This window comes from Coniosporium apollinis (assembly GCF_000281105.1).
Source record: "Coniosporium apollinis CBS 100218 chromosome Unknown supercont1.29, whole genome shotgun sequence".
NCBI lineage: Eukaryota > Fungi > Ascomycota > Dothideomycetes > Coniosporium > Coniosporium apollinis.
The window spans coordinates 102,283-119,611 of record NW_006913291.1 but is presented as its reverse complement, the minus strand read 5'-3'; the positions used below and the strand labels follow the sequence as shown (position 1 = coordinate 119,611).

At 54.4% G+C, this 17,329-nt stretch overlaps 6 protein-coding genes across 6 annotated transcripts; 5 read left to right on the top strand and 1 right to left on the bottom strand.

The window, feature by feature from the left end:
- Positions 1–122: 122 nt before the first annotated feature.
- Positions 123–1,305, bottom strand: W97_05921 (phospho-2-dehydro-3-deoxyheptonate aldolase, phenylalanine-inhibited; the record flags this gene model as incomplete). Its single annotated transcript, XM_007783802.1, has 2 exons — positions 123–283; positions 339–1,305. The coding sequence occupies 2 exons, from the start codon at positions 1,303–1,305 to the stop codon at positions 123–125; spliced, it is 1,128 nt and encodes a 375-aa protein (XP_007781992.1).
- A 620-nt stretch (positions 1,306–1,925) lies between these two features.
- W97_05920 (uncharacterized protein) lies at positions 1,926–3,026 on the top strand (the record flags this gene model as incomplete). Its single annotated transcript, XM_007783801.1, has 2 exons — positions 1,926–2,315; positions 2,364–3,026. The coding sequence occupies 2 exons, from the start codon at positions 1,926–1,928 to the stop codon at positions 3,024–3,026; spliced, it is 1,053 nt and encodes a 350-aa protein (XP_007781991.1).
- A 4,003-nt stretch (positions 3,027–7,029) lies between these two features.
- Positions 7,030–8,343, top strand: W97_05919 (cytochrome c1, heme protein, mitochondrial; the record flags this gene model as incomplete). The annotated part of the gene is made up of 4 exons (XM_007783800.1): positions 7,030–7,107; positions 7,214–7,368; positions 7,493–8,155; positions 8,214–8,343. 4 exons carry the CDS (start codon positions 7,030–7,032, stop codon positions 8,341–8,343), a joined length of 1,026 nt encoding a protein of 341 aa, XP_007781990.1.
- A 2,043-nt stretch (positions 8,344–10,386) lies between these two features.
- Positions 10,387–12,307, top strand: W97_05918 (uncharacterized protein; the record flags this gene model as incomplete). The annotated part of the gene is made up of 8 exons (XM_007783799.1): positions 10,387–10,527; positions 10,580–10,624; positions 10,681–10,715; positions 10,789–11,026; positions 11,079–11,087; positions 11,145–11,329; positions 11,391–12,230; positions 12,283–12,307. The coding sequence occupies 8 exons, from the start codon at positions 10,387–10,389 to the stop codon at positions 12,305–12,307; spliced, it is 1,518 nt and encodes a 505-aa protein (XP_007781989.1).
- Positions 12,308–13,698: 1,391 nt separating this feature from the next.
- Positions 13,699–14,325, top strand: W97_05917 (uncharacterized protein; the record flags this gene model as incomplete). Its single annotated transcript, XM_007783798.1, has 2 exons — positions 13,699–13,887; positions 13,948–14,325. The coding sequence occupies 2 exons, from the start codon at positions 13,699–13,701 to the stop codon at positions 14,323–14,325; spliced, it is 567 nt and encodes a 188-aa protein (XP_007781988.1).
- A 920-nt stretch (positions 14,326–15,245) lies between these two features.
- On the top strand, positions 15,246–16,606 carry W97_05916 (glycerol-3-phosphate dehydrogenase [NAD+]; the record flags this gene model as incomplete). The annotated part of the gene is made up of 3 exons (XM_007783797.1): positions 15,246–15,304; positions 15,364–16,493; positions 16,545–16,606. 3 exons carry the CDS (start codon positions 15,246–15,248, stop codon positions 16,604–16,606), a joined length of 1,251 nt encoding a protein of 416 aa, XP_007781987.1.
- Between the last annotated feature and the right edge of the window lie 723 nt (positions 16,607–17,329).

Genomic DNA, 17,329 nt, shown 5'->3' with positions numbered 1-17,329 from the left:
GTTGGCAAACCGGCTACCTTTCCTACTGGAAGAATGCCCAGACGTGTCAATGTGGCGACTGCGCCTTGCAACGCGAACCCATCTCGCGCCAGCTCGAATGCAAGAAGACAGCACGCAAACACCTAAGCATGTCCGTTTACGCCCAGAACATCTCGCCGCTTGCGCACCGCAGTCGCCAGCTCCTCGAGCACTGTCTCGGTGTCTTCCCAGCCAATGCACGCGTCTGTGATGCTCACGCCGTACTTCAGGCCCTCCTTGCCCTCTTTGGGTACTTTCTGGTTGCCTGCAGATTTGGGTCAGCTTGACCTGTATAGACACTCTCGCTTTGCGCGACTTACCCTCATTGATATGGCTCTCGATCATGACGCCCATAACGCCCGTCTCGCCACCAGCAATCTGCTCAGCAAGCGCATGCGCAACCTTCGGCTGGTTCTTATGGTTCTTCTCCGAGTTGCCATGGCTGCAATCGACCATGAGCCGGGAGTTCGTGCCAGCCTTCGCCAACTTCTCCTTGGCCTCCGCCACGCTCTTTGCATCGTAGTTCGTGCCCTTCTTGCCGCCTCGCAGGATCACGAAGCAGTCTTCGTTGCCTACTGTGCCCACGATCGCAACCACGCCAGGCTTCGTAACAGACAGGAAGTGATGAGGATGCTTCACAGCCCCAATGGCATCAATCGCCACCTCCAGACTCCCGTCCGTGCCATTCTTGAAGCCGACCGGGAAGGAGAGACCGGACGCCAGCTCACGATGAAGCTGGCTCTCCGTCGTCCTCGCGCCAATAGCGCCCACACTCAGCAGATCCGCGAGGAACTGCGGCGAAATGGTGTCCAGCATCTCGCTTGCCAGGGGCATGCCCTTCTCTGTCAGGTCCACAAACAGTTGTCTTGACACCCTCAACCCCTTGTTGATCTTGAACGTGTTGTCGATATCCGGGTCATTGATCAGGCCCTTCCACCCCACCGTCGTCCGCGGCTTCTCCAGATACGACCGCATAACGATGAGCAGGTCATCCTTGTACTTCTCCTTCAGCGTGAGCAGCCGATCGCAGTACTCGAGCGCCGCTTTCGGGTCGTGTATCGAGCATGGTCCGATGACGACGAGGAGTCTGCGCTGTGCATCTTTGCCTTGAACAATCTCGACGGCCTCGTTGCGGGCTTGAAGCACGGTCTCCTTTGACTTGGCGGTTTGTGGGATTTCGTGCTGGAGGAGGTCGGGGGGCGTGAGAGGGTTGTATCCCCGGATGCGCCAGTCTTCGGAGTTTTGCGCGTCGCCTACAGTCTTGTTTTCTATGTAGAACTGCCCCATACGGCGTAGTTAGCCAGGTGGACGGACCTGGGTATGGGTTTACCCGTTTGCGGGTATCAACGGTTTAGTTGTTCGAAATGGCATGAGAAATGGCATGAGAAATGAACTCAGACTTACAGACATGACTCGCTGATGCTCGTGTATGTTTTAACAATGTTTATGTACAAAAACCCTACCAAATCAGAGTCAGCGATTTTTAGGCTGAGAGTTCGGTTTTGAAATGAGTCGCACCCAAAGGCGGTGAGGCAGAATTTTCCACTGGACGTTCTGGAAGGTTGCGTCACAGGGATGAGTAACCTCAATCCACGAAGCGCAAACGTCGAGGCAGCCACTCACGATCTCGTGTAGGGCTGAGAACGCTTGAAACGCGCTCGCCTGATGTAGAACGCATCTTCACATATAGAGATATAATCCTCCGAATCCTCTATCCTGCTAGTCCTCTTACATTGCCATGCGCAATTGCAAATTATTACTTGAGGGTGCAATATGCCAGCTCTACGTCACAGCCTTGCCGCATAAAGATACATCATTGAACCCGTAGCTTCCTACGAACCTCCACTTCTGCCTGTGTAAACTCTTCCAAAGCTCCTCTATCAAAACCCTCACAAACACACTTCACAATGTCACTCTCTCTAGACTCGCTGCAATCCATCCCCGTCTCCTACGCCAGTGTCTCCATCGGCTACAAAGAAGAGCATACCCTGCCCAAGAAGCTCGAAGCCATATCAGCCGCCGGCTTCCAAGCCATTGAACTAGGCTTCCCAGACCTCCTCTCCTTCGCCAGTCTCTATCTCAAAAAGGAAGTCGGACCAAACGACTGGGATGATCTCTGCACCGCCGCCAAGGTTGTGAAATCCCAATGTGACGCCAAAGGCCTCAAGATCCTAATTCTTCAACCCTTCAGCGAATTCGAGGGTTGGCCCGAAGGCTCTGATGAGCGGGAAGACGCCTTCGACCGCGCCAAGGGCTGGATCAAGGTCATGGAGGCTTGCGGGACGGACATGCTCCAAGTGAGCTCCGCCCTGCGCAGCTTCGATTCCCCCTACTAACAATCACAGGTCGGCTCTTCAGACGCACCAGCTGAGAAGATCGGCACAGACCGCAACCGCTTCGTCTCCGACCTCCGCGAACTCGCTGACATGCTTGCCGAGCACGGCTTCCGCATGGCATACGAGAACTGGTGCTGGTCGACGCACGCGCCGGACTGGAAGGATGTCTGGGACATCGTGCAGAAGGTCGACAGGCCCAACGTCGGGCTGTGCTTGGACACATTCCAGACCGCTGGCGGGGAGTGGGGTGATCCTACCACCGAGTCGGGCATGCTGGAAGGCGATCCAAAAGAAGTGGAGAAGAAGTTCCATGCTAGTTTGGACGAGCTGAGTAAGACGGTGCCGAAGGACAAGATATACTTCTTGCAGATTTCGGATGCGTATAAGCCAACGGAGCCGCTCAGCAAGGAGCCGGATGAGAGTGGGCTGAGGCCGAGAGGCAGGTGGAGCCATGATTTCAGACCCCCGCCGTTCCAGGGCGGATATCTTCCGGTTGTGGACGTGACGAGGGCGGTGCTTAAGACGGGCTTCAGGGATTGGTTCTCGTATGAGGTGTTTGACAGTGGACCGGACGGTAAGGGGAAGGAGTACGACCTGATGGAGTATGCTCAGACGGCGTTTGATTGTCAGAAGAAGCTATTGGAAGCGTGTGCGGAAGAGGGCAAGTCGTAAACTGCGGCGCCGTCCTACACGTATAGATCTTGCAAGCGTTAAAATGCAACAGAGTATCGGAACTGTGTTTGCGTAAACGCAACAATTTCAACTACATCTGAAAAGCCTGGACCTGAATGAAGGGGAACAAAGTAAAAAGAAAGAAGATACCCGGGTATATGATCAATTGCCAGCAAATATGCGCCAATACACAATGCTTCCGCGCCAGTCTACTTTTAGTTGCTTCCAGCTGTCTTGCGGTGCTATCAAGCTTCTGCCTTTCCGTCTTGTCTGACCACTTCAGTCGGGTTCTGACTGGCGGTTCTGCCAGTTGCCTCGAGGTCGAAGTCCAGTCAGTGTTCCCCGTCCTGGAAAGGGATGCCCCGATGAGAATATTCGTCCATGATCCTCCCCCGAACTGTACCCTCTGTGCCATCCAACGCAGCGTTTGCAAGCATGTCCGCAGCGAAGTTGAAAGCGCGGCACACATGCCAGAAAAGAACGGTTACGCCACGCTGGTTCAACTCCTGCGTGAGTCCTTCGAGTTCCCTGAAGAGCGAACGGTTTTGTACTGGCCGGCGTCGTGCGTCCATGTAACCATTCTCCTTCCATCTGAAGATGTACTCGGTCATGCTCTTGTACAAGTAGTCTGAGTCGGTTTTGATAACCAAGGTGTCAAGGCGTTTGGGGTCGTGGTTGTTGATAGCCAAGGCTTGCTCAAGAGCTATGATACCAGCATGTAGCTCAGCCTGTTGGTTGGTGGTGCAACCGATCTCATCGCTGACATTATAGTCCGAGTTGAATCCTACAAAGACCCCCACCGCGGCTCTGGTGCGTGAGGTTCCGTTGCCCCTGCAAGCGCCGTCGATGGCGATACAAACGTCATCTGTATGCGCATGACGCTGGTGGTTGCGTCTGCACAGTCTCGAAGCGCAAGTGACGAAGTTCCATTCCCAGTCCGCGGCGACATCCTCGACACGGTCAAGATCGACGCTTTGTCCATACAGCTCGAAGGGGAGGAACTTGCGAGACCTGTGACATGGTAGGCTACGACAAGCCGACTGGGCGGTAGAGTGGTGTTGCATGGTGGTGCCGCTCAAAGTGATTCCCAGAATTTGTCCGTTGATGTGTTGCCGAGCTCTTGGGTACCGAAACGCGTGGCGGAGTTTCTTGAAGTGAAGGATGTGCCAGAATGAAGAAACGCCTTGACCAACTGAGGATTGCAACGGGAGTCCTGACAGGGTTGCGTGTAGAGACGTTCCTGCTCAGGTGACAACAGCAAGAGGATTGACGCTGAAGCAACAGTGATCTTTTAGGACAAGCGAAGCACTGCCGTGGATGGCCTTCAGAAGAAAGCAGTGAAAGGAAATTGAGCGCGGAACCTGGAACAATCGGAACCCGAGGAATCAACTACAATGGAAGGAACAAAACCAAGGCAAGACGCTGATCGTAGCGACGCTTACCATGGGCAAGAGCGCTGCCCCTCAAACTGAGGTGCAACTGCTGAAAGGGGGATTCACGATTCATGAGGTCCGCTCCCACGCCAAGTCTGACTTGACAGGGTTGACATGGCGGATCGCAGGGTGGCTAGGTATCAGGATTACATGCGGCTCAAGTATTAACCCAACGCCTTCACAAGTGGCGGTATGGAGTCCTGTTCATCATTGATGGTTCAAGATGCGGACTCACAGGATAGATGCATACTCAACACTCAAGCAAGGCCGCTGTGCCACTTCATAGAGAAAGGATTTCATAATATGACAGCATGAACATCCCGTAGCTGAAGCATATCTATTGTATGGCAAAACCTGGTTCGCTGGTTACAAATGCAACAGAAGCACCTGAACACCCATGTTGTACATCTAACAACCAAACAAAGACAGATGCTCCCATACCAATCAACATGATAGGCCGGCTTATGTTCATAGTGTCTCCATCAAAATAAGACAACACAGAATGATGAGGGAATCAACCTAGGCTGCGAGTAGGTGCAGGTTTAGTGAGTGCCTGAAGTGTAATCACCCTACGAGCCTCACGCTTAGCCATCATCCACCCAGTGGCCATCGCAGCGCCCGGCTTCTTTCTTTGACAACCGGGGTATGGGTACGGGAAACATGGATCAGAGGGCTTCGGTTCCTTCGTCGTAGTCGAAGGCGGCGGCGGAAGCGATGAAGGTGTAGTTGTCGCAGGCGGAGGCGTGCTTGGCTTCTCCGATGTCACTGACACTGGGGCCTCGAAGGCGACCGTCGATGTGGCTCGCACTGGAGCCTCAAAGGAAGCGGTTGAGATTGGGGCTGCGGTGTTCGTTTGTGTTGGTTTCGGCTGAGTGACGAGCGTTGTGGACGTCAGGCTTGAACGGAGCAATGTTGTCGAAGATGGCACTGGAGTTGTAGTGATTGGGCTGATGGTCTGCGATGTGGCTGGGACGGTGAGGGAAGGCTCGCCACTGAAAATGAACGTCTTTCCCGGTTCGAACATGGTGCTGAGTCCGGGTATAAGTGGTATGAATGCTGAATCGCTGCTCGTGGATCCGGCCGCTGTGGTGCTGGAATTGGCTGGGAAGCCTATGAAGCCAGTGTTTGATGGAAGAGCAGTCGTGGGCGCGACCGTGTTAGACGGCACCGGAGGTTCATTGTTAGGAGATGCAGGAATTGTCGATGCCACTGGAGGCACCGTGGTCATGGAACTCTGTGCCGGAGTAGTTGTACCTTCCTCGACGGGATTTGCAGTAATGCTTGAACCCGGATAGGGAACCGCCGTCGTCAACCACAGCGTGGTAGTAGTTGGGTTCTGCTGAGCAAGGGTTGAGGACAGGCTCGACTCGATAAACGGCACGGTCGTAGTGAGAGTTGTGGTGAGAGTAACAACCCCTGTCGTGTGTTTCTCGTGGCGACGGATCACGGCTGCTGCGATCACAGTCCGGTCAGCCAGAAAGGCAAGGGCTAAGTGTTTGAAAGCCATGAGCTGCGTGTAGTGCGTTGTGTGTGTTGCTGTGGACAAATCAAATAGACGCGAGATGCGTTGTAATAGTGGAATGATATGGGCTTGGTTATGACAGAATGGCGGTAAGATGTGTTGTATAAGAGTGTAAGAGTCATATAGCAAAGAGGTGGAAGATCAAGGGCTCGATGGAAAGTGACCTGTGGCGAAGGTGCCGTGCTTTGTGAGAACAAAGGCATAGTGAATACAAGGCCTAGAGAATGACTCGACACCTTCGCGAGAGTGACTCCGTAGTCGACGGTTATCAGCGGTCGCATCGGACAGCCGAGTTCACCGGGTCCTGGCTACTTGCTGGAGTTGTCTCCCTGAGCGCAAACTCTTCTGCAAGGTCCCAGTAGTTTGTGAACTCCGTCTCACTATGCAGAGCGGCACCGATCCCTAACCTAACCTTCCCAATGGAAGGGGTTTTTCGTCGCCTTCTGTGAAAAAGACAAGTGGACTAAGAAGAACAAAGACGAAAACAATACTTGAAAGAAGGAAAGCAGCAAAGAATGGAACGGCAAAACCTGCGCCGCCAGGAAGCATTGTTATGGCAAGAGATTTTTCTGAAATTAGACAGCTCGTACTTCGTACTGCGAGATCTCTGCAAGAAGTCTATGTGTCCTCAATTTAATGCCCTGTATATGCTTGCTTTTTGCTGGTGCAAACCCTGGAAAATTCATTGAATCGTGACTTCACAGCACACTTGCCTTGTCGTAACTGAATGGGTAAGATCAACTCTGCTGTAGCAGGTAGCAGTGTATCCACTGAAGAGCGTTAAACCGTCCTTTGCAGCTGACCGTCATAAGCTTCATGGTGGATGGTCATGATTTCAGACGGTTGAAATCCCTCGCTTCTGATTTGGTCTCGACGCAAGCTTGGCACAGCGCTTTCCTCTTTGTGGCTTAGTCTTGCAACGAGGCTCTGCCGCTTCCCTCTCCTCCTTCAGCCCAAAGCAGACCCTACCACCAGTCGCCCTCCTCGCAATTGAACCTTCACTGTAGCCGGCATCCCTCCAGGCCGTTGAGCCAGCTTTGGAATCAACATGTTGGCAAGATCGTGCCTGCGCTCGGCGCGCTCGGTCGGCCCTGCGGCTCGCAGCGTCGCCAGCAGGACAGCTACGGTACGCCCACCTCAAACGCCGCCAGTGTCGACATGGCATCGAGTTGCATCTCCATGTTGTGCGGTTGGTAAGGGGAAGGTTAGAGCTGATCTGGCTTTCATTACAGCGCTCCGCATCGACGTCGAGCACCACCGCCGAAGCTTCGTCATGGAAGTCTACCGCCGCAGGCTCGGCCGCGACAGCTATCGCCATCGGTTCGATTGCCTGGTACTATCAACTGCTTGGTCGGGAGGCGCACGCCATGACGCCCCAAGAAGAAGGGTGAGTCTCACAAGTGGGATGCAGAGGCAAGCGCCGCATCGTCAGATGGCATTGGCAACGGATACCGAGTTGTATTGCAAAAAGTACGAGGGACGTTCATGGACTGATTCGCATGTTTCTATAGACTCCATCCTACCCAATATCCGTGGGAGCACACCAAATTCTACAAGACCTTCGATCACCAAGGCCTCCGTCGCGGCTTCCAGGTCTACCGCGAGGTCTGTTCCTCCTGCCACTCCCTGCAGCGAATCCCTTACCGGGCCCTTGTCGGCACCATTATGACCGTCGACGAAGCCAAGGCCCTCGCAGAGGAGAATGAATACGACGGCGAGCCGAACGACGAAGGTGAAACCGAAAAACGGCCGGGAAAGCTCTCAGACTACATCCCTAGCCCCTACAAGAACGACGAGGCGGCACGTGCTGCGAACAACGGCGCCCTGCCTCCAGATCTCAGCTTGATTGTCAAGGCCAGGCACGGTGGCTGCGACTACGTCTTCAACTTGTTGACCGGGTATCCGGAAGAGCCCCCAGCGGGCGCTGTGGTTCAGTCGGGGCTTAACTTCAACCCGTACTTCCCTGGTACCGGTATTGCGATGGCGCGTGTGCTGTATGACGGACTTGTCGAGTATGAGGACAAAACACCTGCAACCACCTCTCAGATGGCCAAGGATGTCACCGAGTTCTTGAACTGGGCAGCCGAGCCGGAAGCGGATCAGCGCAAGAAGATGGGCTGGAAGGTCATGGCTATCGGTGGTGTTCTTTTCGCACTCAGTGTGTGGGTCAAGAGGTACGCTTTGAATACTCCTCATCACCGTTGGACGAGCTAACGTTTTGTGATTTTGCAGGTATAAGTGGTCTACGATCAAGACTAGGAAGCTCGTCTATAACCCTCCCGTATCCAAAGCTGACAAGAACCCCTCGTCCGCCAGGCCTGGCGTCAGGATGGAGGCAGAGCAGAACGCTGGTCCCTCATAGAGGAGATAAGCAGCCGTGGCGGATAAGTGCGCAAAATGAGGGTGCGATTAGTGGGCACGGTCCATTTGTACAGCAGTGGAGAGTCCTGGGAAGTGTCTTGCCGTTTTGTTTGTGTGATAGAGGCAGCGTGGAGCTTGCACAATCGGCTTTCCGTGATGTACTACAAATGACGTTCAACTCAAGACCACGTTTCTCCACCACCTCCTTGTTCAGGATATCAGCTTCAGCAACGACTCTACTGTCACCCATTCTCGAGCTCTAAAGGATTTCCCCTACCGGTCAATGTGATAGCACAATTGGGTGCTGTCTACCCACATACGGTGATTGCCTTCTTGCGACAGTCAACGGGCGAGCCAAATCCACTTCCTCAGTCACGGCTTCCAGAGAACAGCACAAGAAATCCATGGAAGGTCCCTAACATGAACGGCAAGCTTCTCCTCCATGCAGACGCTGTAACTTAGTCAACAAGAATCCGCGCATCCCGACGCCCGCTGTTGCAGTGCGAGGCAGAGTTCTTCGCCGCTATTCTAGCTTTGCCTTCGAAACCGTATGGCCCTGCCTGCCGATCCGTTTTGTTGTCCTTGTGCACATCGTCCGACTATATCAAATCATGGCAGACCAGGAAGTTGCACAAGTGCAAACCATGTGCAGCTATCGAAGTAAGCAGACGGGAGTCTACTGTGGAGCCATTGAAGGCTCACGTCTGAGTCTCCGCATTGTCCTAGCAAGTCTTTGGGCGAGTTTTCTCTTGGACCCTAAAATGGTGAGATGGCCCACGACTACCTTTCCATCCATAATCGTCATGATAGCGCGCTATATACAGCTTTAAGAACGCAGTATCGACGAACCACGATACTGATAGACGCTTATCTAGTCGAGGTAAGCAAAGAATATATCACTGGAATTCAGCAGCGTCGTAGAAATAGTGCGTGGAATAGTGTTGGACTTAAGCCAGGAGAAGAAGGTCCGTAAATCGGTAAAGATATACTTTAGCCCGAAGAGGACAGCCCTAAACGCCATGCGCGCCTGAGACAATACTGTAGATTTGTTACTCCACGTCCATCTGCTTGAGCTACCACTGTCCGTACCGTTCTACTCGAGCGCATCCCATCCAACTGTCCTTTATGATTTAGGACTGTGCATCTCTTCCCAGGCTATGTCAGTGGAAGCTGAAGCCTTCCCTCTGCTTACCCATGTCTCTCCGACAGGCGTAGGCGCGCCATTTCACACGCTCTTACCGCCCTGGTGGTTTGTCATTTTCGAAGGCGAGAGCGAACTGTGGATCTTCTCCCGGCGCAGCGGAAGACGTACCCCAGATATCGTTAAGGTATGGACTATTATATTGTACAAGGGTCAGACCTGTGTGGATCGCCAGCCCTCGTGGCTGCATAGAGCCAATAGCACAACTGCTTTGACTGACCATAGTGCCTAAGGAGTTCGCTCCACAGCGGGAAGCAGGGAGGGCTGGCAGACCGCATAGGACCGACCTCCTGTATCAACTCCCCCTGGACCACCTTCTTGTGCTTGTTTTAGTAGGACCAGCCGCGTGACGCTATCTCGTTAGCTTGTGTTCGCCTACCGGCATCGTTTCACGTCTCGAAACGCAAGTCTGTTTTTTCGCAAGTTTACTCAGCCTAGCTTGACTCCAGATATTCCCGGCCACGAACTAGGCTCACAGGGAATTTGGCACGACGGTGGTGGCGCTGAGAGCCGCCTCGGCAATACGCCGCAGCCTCAATGCCGACGGCAGAACCCCCGCTCATTCGTGCCCGCGTTCGATTGAAGCATCTCACTGGCGCAGCGCCCAACGGGGCGCCCGCATGCCGAGACAGTGCATCTGCGGAGGCAGATCCTTCTGAGCGGCCGGACAGTGACGCCAGTGGGTCTTCGGTCATTTTAGCATTGAAAAGGCGGCCCAGATCAGCGCAATGACAGCCGAGGAACCGCATCAATTCATAAGCAGACGGTTTCCCCGTGGGGTTTTGAACAGAGGGACTGCTGTCGCAATTCATCCGGCCTCACCTGCTTCACATCGCAATAGCCATGGCTCCCAGCCATAGCCCGCCGTCGGACGATGAGAAGGCCTATGTTGAGCCAGCCGAGTATTCAGATGGGGGCCGCCGTGACTCTGCCCTCATCCCCGATCCCGACGAAGGAAAGAGTGATGAAGAGAAGGCTAAGATTGTTCGTATTGATCATTGCATCTACAGGCAGTGCAGTGCTAACGGATGTACAGGACAAGGCGCTCCTGTGGAGGCTCGATTACAAGCTGATCCCATGGGTATGTGTGCTACCACTGCGCTCCACGCGTTGAACTCGAGAGTAACCGGCAACCAGCTCTGCTTCCTCTACCTGATCTCCTTCCTGGACAGGTGTGTAACCTCTCACCCTCCCTGCTGGGAATCCGATTCGCTTTACACACCACTCACTCAATCGCGCTACCAGGACGAACATTGGCAATGCTAGAATCGCTGGTCTCACGACCGACCTCAACATGACGGACGGACAATATAGAGCCTCTCTGACCATCTTCTTCGTCTCGTACTCGGTGGCCGAGCCGCTCACCAACGTTCTTCTCAAACGAATGCGGCCGAGTATCTTCCTCCCGATCATCATGTTGCTTTGGGGAGTTTGCATGACGGCTATGGGCCTGGTGCATAACTATGAAGGTCTCATGGCAGCTGTGAGCATATTTGCAACGGTAACACATGGCGTACCTGCTAACTGAGGAATAGCGTTTCTTCGTACGTCCACCTGCACATGATTTATTCGGAACGGATCCTAACTCTTGACCGGAACAGCTTGGTTTGACCGAAGCCGGCCTCTTTCCAGGTGTGAATTATTATCTTTCGTGCTGGTACAGGCGATCCGAGTTCGGCATTCGCGCCGCCGTCTTCTTCTCCGCAGCTGCTATAGCCGGTTCCTTTGGCGGTCTCCTCGCAGCAGCAATCGCACAGATGGATGGCATTGGCGGCAAGCCCGGCTGGTAAACCTGTCCCCATATCCCTCCATTTGTGAGAGGTTAGTTGACACATATTCCACATTAGGGCCTGGATCTTCATCCTCGAAGGCCTAGCCACCATCATCGTTGGCGTGGTCTCTTATTGGATGGTCCACGATTTCCCCGACGAAGCTACTTTCCTCTCGCCCGACGACCGCGCCCGCGTTATCCGTCGCTTGAAAGCGGATAAGCAGTCGTCAGCCGAGCACGAGGATTTCAAGATGGCCTACCTTTGGGCGTCGGTCAAGGACCCCAAGACCTATCTCTACTCCACCATCTACATGGGCGCCGTCGGTGCCTTGTACGCCTTCTCGCTGTTCCTGCCGACCATCATCCGAGAGTTGGGCTACACGTCCACTACGGCGAATCTGCTAAGTGTGCCGCCGTATGCCTGTGCTTGTGTTTTGACAATCGTGATCGGCTGGCTGGCGGACCGCACGGGGAAGAGAGGGTTGTTCAACATGGGCATCCCGTTACTAGGCATCATCGGCTTCACGATGCTCATCGCGTCCTCAAACCCGAACATCAAGTATGCGGGTACATTCCTTGCCGCGCTCGGCATCTATCCGTGCATCCCGAACACGATCTCGTGGGTGTCGAATAACATCGAGGGCGTGTATAAGCGCGGCGTTACACTCGGGATCGTCATTGGATGGGGTAACCTGAACGGTGTTGTGAGCAGCAACATTTTCCGAACACAAGACGCTCCCAGGTTCTTCTTGGGCCATGGCGTGGTACTCGCGTACATTGGCATTTGTCTGCTTGGAGGCAGTATCGCGACTCACCTGTATCTACAGCTGGAGAATCGGAAGAGACTTGGTGGGAAGAGGGATATGTGGATCGAGGGCAAGTCGCGCAAGGAGATTGAGCTGCTTGGCGATAGAAGGTACGTGAAACACGGCTCTTTGTTGGAGACTTCTACTGACTTGAACTTTCAGACCAGATTTTATATACCGAACGTAGGGATTTGCTTGCGACTTACGGGCTGTGCGTGTCCTTCGCACCTAGTTAGACAATCGAAACACAGTTTGCATTCATCAAACCGTCCGCATTAGCAGACAAAACTAAACGTGACCAGTTCTCCATTCATCTACTCTAGCTGTCCTGCTGGTCAGGCTGGACCAGACGTGCGCTTCCGTCAGCTCATGGACCAGCCCATTACTAACTGCAGCACATCCACTCGTTCCAAATTGCGGCTAACACTGAATAAGACATCTTTGACATCTTGCTTACGCCCCGCCTATTAAATGAAGGTCTTCGAGGGACCGGTGGAAGAAGTCATAATTTATAACATCACATCGGCCCACGCTTGCGAGGCTTACAAAAGTCGGCGGCTATCCACTGACGGCTTCGTCCAGCTTCGGCTACTGTAACTCGTCGTGCTCCCACGGTCGTCGGTGAGCTGTTTCCCGCAAGTAGCAATGTGCACCTGTTCATGATATCTCCATCAGCCTGTGTTTTACGGTGTGCGAAATAAACAAAAAGTCATGCTCTGCAACACGCTCTGCTTCACGCTGTGCAGAAGCGACGGGATCTCCGTTCGGGGCCGCACCATTGCACGTAACTCTTTCGACACAAAATGATGAAGCTTCTGCATAGCTGAGTGCCGCGCGTTGTGATCCACCGTCGGTGAGCGAATTGGTGATACCTTCATCCCCAAACCTTAACCCCAGACGACCCATGGAGATGTCGGCTGTGCTTGCCACCGTGGGGAAAACAAGGTGGGTCGAGCCGGAGCGGAGAACTGCCAGGTTCCTGGTCAGATTTGAGAGGGGAGTTCTGGATTGGCAGCCGCAAACCACTAGCGTTCAAATAGCGTGCCCGTGCTTGAGCCTCCAAAGCATTGAAGGCCGAAAGATGCGGCGAAGATGCGGCATCGAGCTGTGTCATGTTGCTCATTCGTACATTGCCTAGTGACGTCTTTGATGGCACGGCATGTCTTCCCATCGCACGGAGTCATCAAAGGCAAAGAGAACTGTGACTGCGACAGCGGTCGAACTCGCGCCTTCCCAAGTTGAAGACGCCAAGCTTCGCATCTCCGATAAGAGGTGGCCGGAGCACGGCCGCGCTAGCCCTCTTTGAGTAGTCTGTATTTTCCCCCCAAGCCTCAACCGGCAAACCCATTTAATCCCACCCTTCCCGCGCAAACTGTTCCCACTTTCTTCTCACCACTCACACATCACGCAAATCATCATCCAAGAGCTCCAAGCGCTGCACGTATCGAGCATTATACTTTGACAGTAAGATAGCCAATTGAACCGAGAACTACCATGCCTTCACCTACTAATAGAGGACGCGTCACGCATAGACATCGATACTCCCCTCAACGACTCTTACCGCAAGCGCCCGCTACCATGCTCTTCTCATCACTCTTCATCGCCGTTTCGGCCGCTGCTAGCCTCGTCGTTGCCCAGAGCAACAGTACCTACACGGTAGACCCCAACAGTGTCCCTGCCACCCAGAGGCAAGTCTGGTGCCGTGCTCAGAGGCAGACTTGCCCCACGCTCTGCAACAACCAGATCCAGAACAACGATTGCGACCAGGTAAGAGGCATCATCGTCGGCATGTCAAACCGCCCACCAAGCTAACTCGCCGCTCTACAGAACACGCTGCAGATCCTCTGCGTCTGCCGGAACGGCCAAACTCCGAATGTCACCGACTATGAGCAGACAGTGCCGTCTCTCATGTGCGAGCAGTGGAAGTCCCAGTGTATCACGAACTCCGGAAGCGATGCCACCCAGCAGGCTGCCTGCATTGCCGTCCAGTGCGGTAACCGGAGAGCCGAGTCTATCCTGACTACCAGCAGCGCATCATCTTCCGCTACCGCGTCCTCAACCGCCTCCGGCAGCGCATCCGCAACTTCCGGTGCTGCGGCAGCAGCTTCTTCCTCCGCCGCTGCCGCGGCTATCGATTTCGCCACCACCTACGGTACTGGTGCCATTGCAGCTGGCCTGTTGGGCCTCTTCGGTCTCGCTCTGTAAGCGGTCAATCGCAAGGGTGGGGGATGTAATAGGTGTTGCCTTTTTGCGCGGGCACACTGCATCAGATTCGATTGGCGCAAGAGGACGGCCAAGGAGATCCAGTTTAATGGAAAATTCATACATCAGGCTCTCGTGTGAGTGACCGGTCAACTGAACTTCGTTCTTGGTACTGAAGAGTCTTCGCGGTTGCCCCCTTCCTTTACCGCTCCACACACTACGTTGTAATGTGGCCGGCCGGCCTTACGGGTTGCATATCATGTTTTTGTTGAGCGAGCGAAGGTGTTTTGTGGGAGTATGCTGCGACTTGGTTCCGTTGACTACTTTGCATCGTCATGAGGGAATTTAGGTAGCAATGACATATTTGTACTCGATTTGACTTTTCTGAGTTCTTTGTGAGACTGAGACATGCCTTGGAAGTGATATTGACGGTAGCTTCAGTGACAGTTGACATGACGGGTCTGTCAAAAGCGAATCCATGGTTGAGCACAGTGCAACCGCGGTAATTGCAGCGGGTTCATCCTCGCCTTGTCTGGGCCTCCCTGCGCTGAAGGTTTACCGCGGTGCGATTATCCAAGTTCCCGTGGCGCTGACATCTGCCACAGCAATTCTGCGATTCCGCGCATGAATTCACGTGAAGGATCGCCCCCCAGGATGCCCTGCCACACCTCGGCGAGTTGGGACCAGGGACCACATGCACGAGATCCATGCTCACACGCGCACATGATGCAACCCGGAGCTCAAGAAGTTCCTCAACGGTCAACAACCCACCAAAACAGCTGCTGACCCGTTTCTTGATGCGCACTGCTTTCCTGCTTTCCGTTCGTCAACCAGCTGCTCAATTGAAACTATTACCACAATACGCTAAATTCCCGTACCCATCAGCTCCCATCTATACAGCCAGCCGTGCAATTGCAAGAACCATGGCAAGTCTAGGCGCAACGAAGAAGCACAAGGTCATGGTGGTTGGGTCTGGGAACTGGTAAGTCGGCAATGTGCAACACTACGACCCATCTGAAGCTGTGTACTAACCCATTGAAGGGGGACCACCATGGCAAAGATCGCAGCTGAAAACACCAAGGCGAACCCGAACCTCTTCGAGCCAGACGTCCGCATGTGGGTCTACGAGGAAGAGGTCACACTTCCCAAGGAGTCGAAGCTATACGATGGCGACTCAGAAAAGAAGCACAAGCTCTCCGAGGTTATCAACAAGGCGCACGAGAACGTCAAGTATCTTCCTGGCGTCACGCTCCCGGACAACGTCATAGCAGAACCCTCCATAAAAGAGGCGGTCAAGGACGCCACGATCCTCATATTCGTCCTACCCCACCAGTTCATCGCGAAGTCCTGCGACCAGATCAAAGGCCACATCCTCCCCTTCGCGCGCGGCATCTCCTGCACCAAGGGCGTCGACGTCTCCGAGAGCGGCGTCCAGCTCTTCTCCGAGTCCATCGGCGCCAAGCTGGGCATATACTGCGGCGCGCTGTCCGGCGCCAACATCGCGTCGGAGATCGCGCAGGGCAAGTACTCCGAGACGACCGTGGCCTACGACCCGCCGCCCATGGACTCGCGGCAGCCATCGCGGCAGGGCAGCCCCACACAATCGCCCTCGGCCTCGACGGTCGAACTCGTGAACCCGCATATGGAACATACGGAGCACAGGTCTGCGAAGCTGTCGCCTCTGCCGATCGACTTCCCCCCCCTGAGCCATGAGAACATCAAGAAGCTCTTCCACAGACCTTACTTCCACGTGCGCATGGTGTCGGATGTGGCGGGCGTGTCTCTCGGCGGCGCGCTCAAGAACATCGTCGCGCTGGCCGCCGGGTTCGTGGACGGGCTCGGGTGGGGCGACAACGCGAAGGCGGCCGTGATGCGCGTGGGCTTGCTCGAGGAGGTCAAGTTCGGCGAGAAGTTCTTCTCGGAGAGCGTCCAGGCGAGGACGTTTACGGAGGAGAGCTGTGGGGTTGCGGATATCATCACGAGTTGCTCGGGCGGCAGGAATTTCAGGTGCGCGAAGATGAGCATTGAGAGGGGAGTTAGCATCAATGAGATCGAGGAGACGGAACTTAATGGGCAGAAGTTGCAGGGCACGTCGACGGCGTATGAGGTCAATAGCTTCCTGAAGAGCCAGGGGATGGAGAATGAGTTCCCGCTGTTTACGGCGGTTTACAGTAAGTTTGCTACCTGAACCACAACAGCCTTCAGTATTGACACGATGACAGACATCCTCGAGGGCAAGACGAAGCCGGAGGAAATTCCGGACATTATTGAGCCGAAAGACTAAGCATGCAACGCTTGTCGGCTGCCGCGGCAAGACAACTCTAGAAGTCAGGGAAACACGTTGGCGGTGACGTTGATGTTTTGCCGCGTTCTTCCTCATCAGTCTTGAGTATACCCGTAGATGCGAAAACCGCCATTCAAGTCTCTCTTGAATTGGAGCCCCAGCCACTGTTTGAGGCGGTGCGCGTTTCAGCCTTTCCCAAGGCCGATCTCCAACGCTGGATCTGCTCTTTGTGCCCTAGCCCAGGAACCAGGGACCAGGAACCGTGACGGCGAAATGTCAAGCCTAACCGGGCAACGATGCGCAACCAGGCGCGCAGTTGATTCCCATGCCCATGATTGAAACAACTGAAAGCTACCCGAGCACGGTGCGGGGTCCAGTCCTGCGAGTTGCGTGCTCACACGGATTTTAAACATCGGGCCTCGCGAACAATGCAGCGCAGTAATCAGATCAGGTGCATCGGCCGTTGAACTGGCAGGTTGAATGGCATGTGGATGCAGTTGTCAGATCAGCATTGGAAGCTCGGGGAGCCCGAGAATGCGGGGTGCGACTCGATTCGGTCACCGGGCGGCCACTGCTTGCGCCTGTGTGCCTGAGCTGCGGCCAGCTCCAGCTCTCGGTTCGTGCCGCGTTGCCCAGTCTTTTGTTCAGATCGGCTTCCTCAACAAGAAAAGGCGCAGGCGCAGGCGCAGGCGCGAACGCTGTTTCTTGTTCCTGCTGATCAAG